The 13,316-nt window shown below is 43.5% G+C and overlaps 1 protein-coding gene across 2 annotated transcripts in view; it reads left to right on the top strand.

Annotated features, from left to right (window-relative positions):
• Positions 1-13,316, top strand: part of PolD1 (DNA polymerase delta 1, catalytic subunit) — a 109,591-nt gene that overhangs the window by 63,140 nt on the left and 33,135 nt on the right. For both annotated transcript variants that reach the window (XM_075886747.1, XM_075886748.1), the window contains exons 9-12: positions 1,605-1,715; positions 7,972-8,163; positions 11,013-11,326; positions 12,961-13,108. In XM_075886747.1, coding sequence (XP_075742862.1) covers positions 1,605-1,715; positions 7,972-8,163; positions 11,013-11,326; positions 12,961-13,108 — 765 coding nt within the window. The remainder of the gene's footprint in view (positions 1-1,604; positions 1,716-7,971; positions 8,164-11,012; positions 11,327-12,960; positions 13,109-13,316) is intronic.

The following is a 13,316-nucleotide window of genomic DNA, read 5'->3' as shown; positions in this document are numbered from 1 at the left end:
GGTTGTTTTTATAAAAATGTTTTAATGAAATGAGATTTCTGCTGATAACCCCCTTAATTAAGGGTCTAGAGAGTACGGAGTTGGGCCTCCGATTATCCTATGGGGTGGTGTTTATTGATATATTACCCGGACAAAATTTAAATTCGTTTGTGAGGTGATGTTACCAAATTAATCTTTTTTAGTGATTAGGATTAATTTGGTCATGAAATAGTTCTGTTAACATTACTCCTGTCCTGATGAAACCTGAGCGGCGACAGGTCTACAATTAGGGCTTTGTACTGTATGAGTTAGAAGTTTCCCGGTAGGTTATTAGCAAAGTTAAAAAACAATTGTAAAAAGGAAAAAAAAAAAACACGTGGTTCAAGACTTTGATCTGGCGGGCGTACCTTTCTCCTGAGCAGTGAGCCACCCTCCTTCTCTGAGCGAGGGAAGACGCGGGCACCACACGTTTATTAGCGGTTTTCGTTATATTCTTTCTAACTCTGTATCTTCCGGTTACCTTAAGCTATCAAAATTATTTTTACATGGAAAGAACCGGACTGTTGTGTTCTAAAAGAAGATATTAGCTATTTTTCGGTGGCGTTTGTAGCTCCTTTTAAAAATTTGTTTTAATGAAATGAGCTTTTTGCTGATTATCACCTTAATTAAGGGCCTAGAGTGTACGGAATTGGGCCTCTAGTAGCCTATAGGGTGCAGTTTGTTATTATATTAAGCAGACAAAATTTAAATGCGTTTGCGAGGTGATATTACCAATTTAATCTTTTTAGTAATTAGGCTTAATTTTGATTGCGGAATAACTCTGGAACTATTTAACCTAGCCTGATCAAACTTCAGTAGCGTCAGGTCTACCCTAAGGACTTTCAACTTTATAAGTAAGAAGTTTCCCGGTAGAATATTAACGAAGCTACAAGTGATTGTAAAAAACACGTAGTCTGACTGTTGTTTTCACAGATTCACACTGTTTTCCGCTCCTAAAATTTAAAATTTTCGTTTGTAATAGCAGTATTTGTAGCGGTTGAACTTCTTGTATCTTCTTGAACAAATAGACACCACTCTGACCCTCCTAGAACCAAAATTGCTAAATATATGAATTGTAAACTTGATGCTCACTTATGTTGAAATGGAACATTTCACAAATTTTTCTAAAAATGATTATGCCACAATTTTGAAAATTTGATTCTTACAAGCACTTGAGCTTACTTCTCTAATTTGCTTTGAAAAATGCAAGTTGCCAAGACAAAGGTACTTGTCAAGAAAAACACTTCCCGAGTTTTGACATATTTGTACTTAGTAATGCTTACTTGAACATGACTGAAAAGTACTCAAGAATCAAGCAATATGGACTGACCATGACTGTGGCCAGAGAATTCCTGTGGCACCGCATTAAATCCAGCAGGCACTTATTTTTTCTTTCATGAGACATTTCCAAGATTGAACTTGCATTTGTAAAACAATGAAGCTATCAGTTGCAGGAATATCGTGACTGCACCCTCTAGTTTCCCTGGTTAACTGCCCCTAACTATTATATGTTTTATAATAGACCTGCCTTCAGTCTTGGTGATGTGCCATGGTGATTAAGCACATCTTTTCTTTCTTCCGTCCAGGTGTTACTGCGTGACTACAAATTGAGGTCATACACGCTGAACGCGGTCAGTTACCACTTCCTGCAGGAGCAGAAAGAGGACGTCCAGCATAGCATTATCACTGACCTTCAGGTGAGTGCGCTTGCACGCTTAATAGTTCGGGTCATTGCTTGTCTGCATCTCATTGACTCTTTCATTGTTCATCTAGCGTAAGCTGCTAAACTATGTATGTCATGCAACATTTGTTGCTTAGATTTGTTCGAATTGGAAATTTTAGGTTCACAGCCAATTCCAAGTGAATAGTTATTTGGTTTGAATAACTTCTAATCAAATTTGATCAGTATGTACAGTATTACATATTTTAAAGAAAAACAAGTATATGTTTTAATTTAAAATTGAACTCTGGGACAGCCAGCATAGGTGTAAACAAATGCTGCCATCGTGGCAGCAAACAAAACAATGCGTCTCGCATGCTTGTTGATTTATTTCTGCCTTGTCTGCTTGAAATACGTGGCTAAGTTTGCCGAAGAGCTGAAATAATTTTCTCAAGCGTACGCATTCAGGGTACGGTTTGGTATGCTCGTAAAATCACTCGCAACTCGCTTTGTCCGCAAACGAAACATCCAGCTGGCGCACGGCGCCTCGCAAACGATGCAAGGTGCCGTGCTACTGACGACTTAACGAGATCACGTCTTCTTAGTATATATAACAATCACTGCACAACACCGCGGGAAATGTCGCAAAAGTGATCGTGCCCTAAAAAGAGCTCGAGAATATATACCTGCTGAGCTATCGCATAGTATACATCACAAACGTGCGTTGACCAACTTGCGTTTGTGTCTCAACTTTAGACATGCAGCGGTGTCAGTACCACGAGTGTGCATCATATATAAAAGAAACTTCTTCATGACGCGTTTTTGACTTATTTTGCCACTTGCCTGTGCCTCTTTTCTAGTCCTAAGTGGCACCGACAAAATCTCATGTATCTCAGCTTTGATTTAAGCTACTAAGTAGTAAACGTAAGTACATATACTGCGGAGCATTACTTTTTAGAGGTTGAAAAAAACTAAGGCGACGATGACTGAGGTAACAAATGATGTATATATTTCTGAATCCAACTTCGTTTTTTTTTTTTTATCTTTTCTCGCATCTATGCGTCGTAGTGTAACATGATACCGTACGACATATGCTGGACCATAGATCGAAGTACGCTCGCACGCTGTGCGCGACCAGCGAGCATCACGCACTTCAAAACAACTGTCGTGGTCTTTAATCAGGGCATTCTATTACCATCAAAGACCGAGTGGTCAAGTTCCAAGAGGTTCCTGCACGCAAACATACGAGGAAGCAAGCTAGCTCGACCCTAATCGTCTTCGCTGAGTTAACAGAAAGCAGGCATAGCACCACAAACGACCACTACGAAAAAAAAAATCGCAGCTTATCCACGGAATGAATGATCATGAGGGGGCCGAAGCGTCCGTCAAACCGTCCATGCTTCTGTCTGTCCGTACGTGCATCAGTTCATGCTTCTGTTCGTGCATCTGTCCGTGTGTGCATCCATCTGCCCGTGTGTCTGTCTGGCTGTCCGTCCATCCATCTACTGAACACTTCAAGGACCGCCATCCAGTGGACAATCTAAGGACTAAACGAGAGTATGCACATTTCTGCTGTCAGCGCTTTGTTAACATTGAGAGCGTGACAAGGACGCTGTGCTATGTTTTTCGTAACATGTGAACATGTGGATGTGTTCTTGAGAGTGGGTATGTGCCACTGGTATGCGGGTGTGTGCCTGTGCCACAGGCTATGCACTAGGGACGCACCAGCCACGCCACTAGGAGCTTCGCCCCTAAACGAACTCAACTTTTCTCTATGCGCGCATACGAACGTCTTAATAGCTTATGAGGTGTGCACGACGCAGTTAGCAAGCTACAGTTCTCGATAAACAGTAGCTTCAAATGCTTGCCACCTCTTGTAATTGCCCCATTTTGCACGGCGAAACAGACCTTAGAAGATAATGCCACACGTAATGACAAGCGAAGGCGCTGTGCACAGGTGCGCGCACTGCAGTTCATGAAGTCCTCACAAAGGTGGCAGCGAGCGCATATCGTATGTTTTCGGCGTCTGCTAGCCCAAAACCTGCCCAAAATCTTCCAGAGAGCTTCCACGACTAGATTGTCCTGGAAGCGTCTCGTGACTCTTGGGCCTTCTGTGTGTCACCAAAGTCGTCCAAACCCAAGAAAAATGAACGCCAACAGGAAGTGCGCCACGGAGGGGGGGGGGGGGGGGGGGGGGTCGGAGCAACCCGAGAAAAACGAGCGCACTCTAGGTGGCTCTGGCAGCCCGAAGTGGAAAATCGAAGTGGAAATTTTCCAGATGTGAAAAAATGAAGAGCCCGATCGGATAGTAGCAGTGTTTGGCTTTTGGTAGAATAGTCATGACAACGAGTCACCTGTAAAGTGTGTTACATTTTCAAATTTACTAAGAGCATATAAGCTGGCATAACAAGCCTTCAAACTTAAAAATCGAAGAATCGTTGCGAGGGTAATACGTTCATTGAGCCTTAAAGTGGGGCTTCGTGGCAGGGTGGGTTTCCCCTGGGTAGTTGTTTTCATGGCATAAAGACGTAAAATGCTGAGCAAGTGCCCGTCCCGAACAAGTTCTCCATTCGTTTCCCTTTCTGAACAAATTTCAGTGCTATACGAAGTGAGTATGTCAGTTAACTCCTTTGGATCTGATTTCATGTAACTCTGCAAAATTATTGCAGTGACAATAAGTGTCTCATGAATTTGTACAGGAGCTTTGTACGCACTCGCCTGGATTATGGAGCAATAACCTATCAGTCTGCGACACCTACCCCCCTTAAAATGCTTGACCCTATTCACCACCTTGGCATCCGCCTCTCTACAGGTGCCTTTCGCACCAGTCCCGTTGAAAGCCTGTACGTGGAATCAAACGAATGGTCACTCCACCTACAGAGATGTTATGTCTTTTCTATATTATCTCAAAGCAAAGGCAGACAACGGCCACCCTTCACACTTCACAATTGATGACATGTCTACTTCTGTTTTGTTTGAAAACCGGCCATCTTTGAGACAGCCCTATTCACTTCGTATGAGGGGTCTTGCTGCGGAAACCGGTGTGTCACTCGCATATCGTTTGATGGCTCCCGCAGCATGTCTGCCACCATGGCGGTGGCAATTGATAGATTGTGATGTGTCCTTTTTAGAGATTACAAAGCACGCACCCATAGTACATATCCGCACATACTTTCTAGAACTACAACAAAAGTACACATGCCCTGAGTTCTTTACAGGTGCCTCAAAGTCCAACACTTCTGTTTCATACGCAGCCATTGGCCCATCCTTCTCAGATACTGGCGTCCTGCATCCTGATGCAAGCATTTTCACAGGAGAAGCCTACGCAATACTTGCAGCTGTTAAACACATTGCACATATAAAACTACAAAAAGCGGCAATTTACACGGATTCTCTGATTGTGGTGAAAGCCTTGAAAACACTTACAAAACGCAAAAACCCAGTTCTTGAGTCCCTTTATTCACTCTTATGCACAGTTTACTCATCCAAACAGCATGTTGTAGTCTGCTTGGTGCCGGGCCACCGTGAGATACAGGGAAACGTTTTGGCAGATCAACTGGCTGCATCTGCCAGCAAGGATGCCGCTAATGAATCAATACCAATCCCTGCACTTGACATGAAACCTTTCCTGAAACGACAACTCAGAAGTTATTGGCAAAACTTGTGGGATAGGCACACAAATAATAAACTACATGTTATTAAGCCACAACTTGGTCATTGGCCGCCCCTCTCAAAATCGTGACATACAGAAGTGACACTCACAAGGCTAAGAACAGGGCATACATACTCTACACACTCATATATTTTGTCTGCCAGTGATCCCCCATTGTGTACGAGATGTGGAGAACCGCTTACGGTGATTCTCCACATGCTCGTCCAGTGTAATGAGTTGGACGCTTTAAGGAAAAAGCACTTTTTACTGCCCTACCGACAGCAGCTCCCACTACACCCTGGGATGCTTATGGGTAGGGATCCAATTTTTAAAATTCACTCATTATTTGTTTTTAAATGATGTATGCAGTTTTCGCTGCATATTTCAAGGTGATCTGTAACAGGACCTGTAGTGACTACATCTCCGCCATAGTCTTATTATCATGACCTTTTGACATTCAATCTCACTGCACTTATTTCATGCCACTGTCATGATTTTAATACTTAAGTTTTTACCCGCATTAGCGCGAGGAATTTTAAGGCCCCTTTACAGCCAGTCATCATTTACAATATATATCATTGTTCATATCTCTTGTCTATCGAAATGGCGCTCTTTGGCCATCAATTGGCCCTTGCGCCATAAAGCGCCACACATCATCATCATCATCTGCAAAATAATGGTGTAAGAGGATATGGCTGTCCTAAGGAGAGCTGTGCTTTTCGCACAGTCTCTTTGTAATGAGAGCGCAGTATGTGGAACAGCATACAATCCACCTGCTGATGGCTGTCGCACTATTGCGTGCAGTGACCTCGACCACACCCTCACGAGCAAAGTACGCAGTTGCTGCTCGAGCAAAAGCCTTCCCCCCCCCTCCCTCAAGTCTTTTCTTGCTCGTTCAAGACGGACTGGCTGTTTCCTCTCTGCTTCTATAGCAGGCCTCCCGAGATAACACCACATGCACCCTTAAAGCAATGAAGATGAGCCGACCCATTTGACGTGTACTTTCACTCATGGGTAGGACATAGATTATGCGGGGGAGACGCTATCAATTTGGACTTCGTATGAGACACGACAGTGACGCCAATGCAAAACACCCGTTGAGAGTGCTCATATAATTGCTGTCGCAATAACAAGGCTGTTACATAACTTTGCTTAGTGTTTGAAAAATGCAGCACGTGTGCCGTGAAATGGGGCGACGCCTGCTCTGAACGTTCTGTCTGACTGCTCCAGCATGTCTTTCTGGATGCTCCAAGCCTGCTACAAAAGGCACTTTTGCCTGCCCTAAGGACTCTTCTCAAACTTTTGTACCCTGTTCCACCCCTGTAAGAAAAGTCCATGTGATTCAACACATGTACTTCATGTGATTGCATCTACTGCACAAACACATTGAAATTAAGGGAAAAAAAATTGGAACAGTTTGCATAGAAACTGCACCTGTTCGAAAGTGTAGTGCCCATTGAGTTAGAGAATACATCGCCTCATGCATCATTATGATGAAATACAAACGTGGTGATATTGGTGAAATAATAAATTGCACTTGATCGCTTTCAATGTTCAACACACATGCACTACACAGAGTTTAGTTTTGCAACTGCTGTATCCTTCCCCTTCAGTTGGTTGAAATTCATTTCTTGGCACACATTCACCCACATACATGTGATTCTGCGATGCCCAGCATATCTTGTCCCATGCCAAGCATTCATAGTAGTGCAGCTGGCGTTTGTCCCTTTTTAACTACGCAGGAGAACACAGTAAAAAAAAGTGGACTGGGGCTGTAAAGTGCACACGAAATTCCTCTTTGAAGTTTTAAAGTATTCTTGGGAGTTGCCTATGACAAGCGTTGGAAATGCTAAAACAAGAGCTTTCCAAAATTGCTCTTTGCAGCTTTTCTGGTCACCTGTGTATGTGCCGACGTTTTCTTGGTGCAACCTATCTGGTGCATTTTGAATGTTGTAATGAAAACCTGCAATGCAGCCAATCAAGGTATAGGGGACTTTATTTGTAGTATTGTAACTGTACCGTTATTATTCTGTAAATTTGCAGCAAGTTATAGTGTGTCTGCGGTGATTAGACTACTTGAAAGAAGGAAAAAAGCCTGAATTCATTTTTCCGCATGATATCGCTGTCCTTAAGGGGTTTGGACAATTTGACGCTTACTGTACTATATGGAAACCGATTTTTACTAAAATTGCCTATAACAGACGATTTTCGTAGCCATTCGAAAAATTATTATGTACTTCTGAAAATTTTGAACGAACCTCTTTTGTAAAATGGGTGTATCAAGCTCAGCCTTTCCAGAGAACTTGTGCTCTGTTAAGGAGAGGCAGGCTTTCCTGCAGCACACCTGATAATGGCACTGGCGTTGCGGGCGTTCTTGATCTCTACATGCTATGCTACACATTCACACAAATAGCACTTGCACTGCTGAATCACTTGCGCAGGTCGTCTTTCCTTTATGTGGTGGACTGCTCTCTTGCGTGTCAACGTTGCAAGTCAATGTTCTATCGTGTGTGATGGAAAGTGGCCAGCGCTTTTTTGTGTCGGGTGTCCCAGTTTCTTCCGCCTGTCCATAATTGAGGTTGCGTGCATCGACCTTCCCGTAGCCAGCACTTGTTTGTAATTGCATTTTTTTTCTACGCAGAATGGCACTGACCAGACGCGCCGTCGCCTGGCCGTCTACTGCCTGAAGGACGCCATGTTGCCGTTGCGCCTGCTGGACAAGCTCATGAGCGTCATCAACTACATGGAGATGGCACGTGTCACGGGTGTGCCCATGACGTACCTGCTGTCGCGAGGACAACAGATCAAGGTCGTCTCTCAACTGCTCAGAAAGGTCAGCAGTCTCTCCGAAAGCTCCTGTGCATGAACGTTTGATAGGCTGGTGGGTGGTTGCCTGTACTTTACGTCTTGCACTGTTACATCGATAGACAAGTACTACAGGGATAGTGGGATGGCAACAACAAATGGGTTTCATCGTCTTCATCGCTCAATTTTTTAGGGGTCCCTTGTGAAGCTACATGACAAATTTTGAGTAAGGGGAGATGCTAGTAAAAAAAAAGTTTAGAAAAAGTTTTTATTTCTAGCCTAGGGCAATGAAATACTTGCAGTTTACATAAGTTGTTATGCTCAATTCAAATATGTGATCAGTTCTAATGCAAGTTGTATAGTTTTAATTTTGTACCATGAAAATGTAAAACATTGCTCTTTTCGGGCAGACTTTTTCTGCCACCAAACTTTCATAATCATGAGCAACCAACGGCTCATATTACTTCTCATTAATTGTGGAATGCAAATAACTATCTAAAAAGTATGTATATAACATTTAAATGAACAAGAAAAATTTTGATGTGAAGAATTTTAAAATGCCCCTGAATTAACATAACAGTGTAAACACGCAAGGCCCCGCATGGAAAAGACAACACACATGAACGTCATGTGTGCTTATGCTGTTAATTTTAGTTCAGGATTATGTACCAACGAGGCCAAAGTGAAGTTTAATTAAAAAGCTCAGCTCATACTAATTGCTTACTTTAAGGTGATAATTATATACTATGAGCAATATCACGCTTTAAAGGAGAATATTGCACTCTTTTTATGTCAAGGAATATGTGGAAAAAGTGTGATCCGAATCTGTCCATCAGAAGTACCGCAAACTTTTGCCCAAACTGAAGAAGTTGTCTAAAATTTCATCTAAAAAAATTCACTTTAAACGTGGAAATGAGTGCTCATCTGTGTGGCAAAGATATGCTTTTTAGAATGATTTCTTCCATTATGAGAGCTAGCAAATGATGGTTATTTTGAGCATGTGTTTTTTTTTTTTTCATTAAGTCACTTGAGTAGTCTGCTTTTTTGAACTGGTGTCTGAAGGTCGTTCTTTTTCTTCGTTTCCTGATCGTGGGAAACGTGTAGGAATTTGTGCACATTATAGCTGGGCGCACATTAGACATGGTTAAAAACACACGAAAAGGTTTTGTTGCAAGAAAACTACATTCACATTAGTATTACCCTCATTATGTTCCATGTGTTGTACAGTGAAACCCCGTTATTATGTACCTGCCAGGGATGGCGGCATAACTACGCACTAAACGTACTACGCATTGATTACCAGCTACAAATTTGCATCTCCTGACATGCGCCAGCGCCGTCAACAAAAGAAGAAATGCAGTGCCGCGGGAAATATTGCCTAAAGTGCCCACTGCAAAGTCATTTCTTTCTTTTTGCCAAGGTGTAGGAAAGTTTCTGACTCTAGAAGAATCGCCTGATAGCACGCGATGGTGATGCCGATGAGCATTTCGAAACCACCGCGGGATCGGACATTTGCAGCGTGGTACAGCGACAGAACCATGGAGAAAGGAAACAACTTTCCTTCCTGCATGGACAGAACGGACACAATCGGCTGTCCATGATACAGTTGTTCCAGGGCTGCTTCTAAGTAAAAACTGACGCAGTTTTCTTTTTTAAAATGCGGTACAGTTGCAGAGAGCCAAATCGTTTACTGCATGGCTAGTTGCGTGCAGCGCTTCGCTCACTGCGCACACCCTGACTGCTGATTCGCTTGCTGCACAGATTTGGCAAGTAGCCTGCTGGGTTAATGCATCGCCGAAAAGCTTTTTGCAAGCAATGCAATCACCGCGATGCTCTAGCAGTGCTGGCAGCGGACGGAGGTGCATTTAGGCTGTCACTTAATAAATGTGTGCAGCATGGTAACAACAGCACTACACTCGCTGTTCGGTGTGCGTGTTGGCATAATACAGCAAGATTTCTTGGTACCCGCGATTCACAACGTCAAACTCTGTGACAGTGAGCTGCTTGCATTTCTGTAAAGTGGTGCACGCTTGAACACGATCCCGCAAAACGAAGCTGCAGCAATCGGCGGCCCAGCAGGTTCAGGTAGTTGCCCACTAAAAGCGTGCAATAGGCCTAAGGTGACGCTATGCCACCTGCGTGCCTGAGGAAATAACCGCGGAGGCTTACTGTGATAAGGCTTTTCGCCGGCGACAAGTCATACCGGTGCATTTCTCGGTGTACGCCACCTTGCCTTCGTTTCTTTCCCCGATGGTTACTCGCAACGTCATCGCCGCAATCGCACTTAACTCGTAATAACTTAATTATCGGCTGATCTCCGCACTTATCAACATGACGGAAAACCGTTCACGGCACATTGTGGCGTCTGCAAGTGTAGTGGAGCAGTAAAATTTTGTCACGCAAAATGTTATCGCGATACGCAGTTAGTATGCGCTAACCGGTTGGCGTAAGCCGAACACTATGGCTTTAAGCGGTTTGGGAATGCATTATACTCTATGAGACTTGGTTGCGGATTCGTTGCAACTACGTTTTAATCGTTCGTACGCTTAAAGCGGGTATGCACTAACGAGGTTTGACCGTGAATGTAATTTGTTACATGCTAGTACAGCTAACAAACTCGTCCAATTTACAGTAGTTTGCTATGATTGGTTATTTATTATTTTGGGTTCATGATGAACCAAATTTAAAAACCTTGATACCTTTATTCAGGTACATGAATTCATATGGTACATCTGATTTATTTACTCCTTGAAAACTCATTCCTACATGCCATGTGCCATCAAACTCCGCAAATGATCGTTGTAATCGCAATTTGGTCTTTAATGTTTACGTGCATCAATGTGATGGTCATTCATTTGTTTAAATCTCACCACCCAGGCTGCTGAGCAGGACCTTGTGATGCCAGTGGTGCATTCAGAGGCTGGTGAGGACTTTGAGGGTGCCACAGTGATTGAGCCGGTCAAGGGCTTCTACAGTGTGCCCATTGCGACGCTCGACTTCTCCTCCCTGTACCCGTCCATCATGATGGCACACAACCTGTGCTACACGACCGTACTGGACAATCGACAGAAAGAGATGCTCAAGCCAGACCAGTTCATCCGCACTCCGTCGGGCGACCACTTTGTCAAGGCCTCCGTGCGCAAGGGGCTGCTGCCCGAAATTCTCGAGGACCTGCTGAGCGCTCGCAAGAGGCAAGGTGGCCCCTTTAGCATAATGCAGGATGGCTGTGTCACACTTGCTTTTAATCTGGAAGTAGCTACAGTTGAACCTCTCTATAAGAGACATTCATGTAACAGACAGGTATCAGAACGACCAGTGTGCCTACATTGAAAGAAGGGTCAATAAGGAAATAAGAATATGGTGCTCTTCTTACAAAAGGTACCTCATACCAGATACAAGAACTGTTTGCTACCTGTTGTATGGTCTTAAAAAGGGGTTTTGTATAACAAAGCCCCACTTGAAATAAGGAAGCAGTCTTGCATTCGATGTGCGTTAAACATGTATAAACACTTATTCTTTGTGCTGTAAATGCAGTCAGACAACATTACTTACCTCAGTCTTTTTAATGGTTCATTGTACATGTTCAAGTCTAAACAGTATACAGTCGAACCTCACTACAACAAAACTGACGGGGCGCGGAAAAAATTTTGTTGCAGTGAAATCGAAAAAATATAGCTGATGTGAGCTAGGAAAACAAAGGAACGTTTATTCTCGAAATTTAAAAAATGTTCGCTGCTTCCTATTCTTTCCCAGCAGCGTCACGACGTCGTTCTCAATCACGCATAGCGAGGCCATAGTGAAAAGCATGCTGAAACAATGCCTAAAACCGCCTTCGTGAACGAACCAAACAGTTGCATCAACGCGTTAACACCAGCAGCATTCCGCCGTCAAAAGTATTCGACAACGCCAACATGTAGGCAGGGTATTGTGGAGCCGCGACTTTTGCATTGTTCTTTGCCATTCTTATCATCCATCACTCGCGGCTAGCTGATTTTGTTGATAATGCGGACGAACAGCCGCTCTGATTAGTTACCACACTGGCCAAGCGTGAACATAACGATAAGCATCGAAATCAGAAAAGGCATCATTCTGCGGTTGCACCCAGCAGCTGCGTGAATAAAACCATCAACTACTAAGCGATTCAGCTTCAGCTTCGGATCGTCTGCGGCTCAAAAGCAAGCTAGTGGCAAAAGCAGGGCCAGGGCAGTCTCATTGCCTTCGCTATCGAGCAATGGCGGCGCCTTTGCTTGCTGAAGTGATGCGGTATAGCGGCGGTTTCTGGTGGTGCCAACGTGTGTTTTAGACTTTGTTGACGCATTTTCAAGCTCTGAAAATGCATTGAAATGTTAAAGCATAGCAATAAATATCTGAGCCTGAAATCGCATCGTAAAATTTCGTTGAAGCAGGACGATAAAAAAAAAGTGTTCATTGTGGCGACAATATTTATGCATTGACTCCTATGGACTGCTGACGGGAAATCGTGAATTTTTTGTTGTAGCGGAAATTTCGTTGAAGCGGCGTTCGTTGTAGCAGAGTTCGACTATCTCATTCAAAAGTTGCAGTTCTGTGAAATCAAAGGTGAACCGATAATGAGGCTAGCTGTTCTTTAAGCATGATGGTGAGAATGACAAGACAGCAGGCTTAGCAGGGTTAAATGTATGGGGTTTCTGACACTGCATGTGCATCTTGTCTCAGACCAATAGCATTATTATAGGTTTAATAGATTGATTGAAGTGATTTCCTAGAAAAATTGGAAAGCATTAGTGACAGCACTGAAGGAACGAACAGTCGGCTGAGCGTTGTACTCTTTCTTTTCACTGTCCAGAGCCAAGACTGACCTGAAGAACGAGACGGATCCATTTCGCAAAAAAGTGCTTGATGGTCGTCAGCTTGCTTTGAAGATCAGTGCCAACTCTGTCTATGGCTTCACAGGTGCACAGGTTGGCAAATTGCCCTGCCTTGCCATATCTAAGGTGAGTCAAGGTCTTCAAATTTTGGAAGTCTCCTGCATTCATTGGCTCCAACAAACCAGCCTTGACGCTACGGATTTAATGTGGTGCACGCCTAAAGGGTCACTTATCAGACACCACAACAGCTAGACGCTGGCAGTTGTGTGTTTGAAGATGAGCATTATGGCACCAGAATTTTTTCGATCGGTTCATTACCAACTGAGAAAACCAG

The sequence above is a fragment of the Rhipicephalus microplus genome, chromosome 2 (genome assembly GCF_043290135.1).
Source record: "Rhipicephalus microplus isolate Deutch F79 chromosome 2, USDA_Rmic, whole genome shotgun sequence".
In the NCBI taxonomy this organism is placed as follows: Eukaryota; Metazoa; Arthropoda; class Arachnida; order Ixodida; family Ixodidae; genus Rhipicephalus; species Rhipicephalus microplus.
This window is presented reverse-complemented; position numbering and strand designations above follow the sequence as displayed.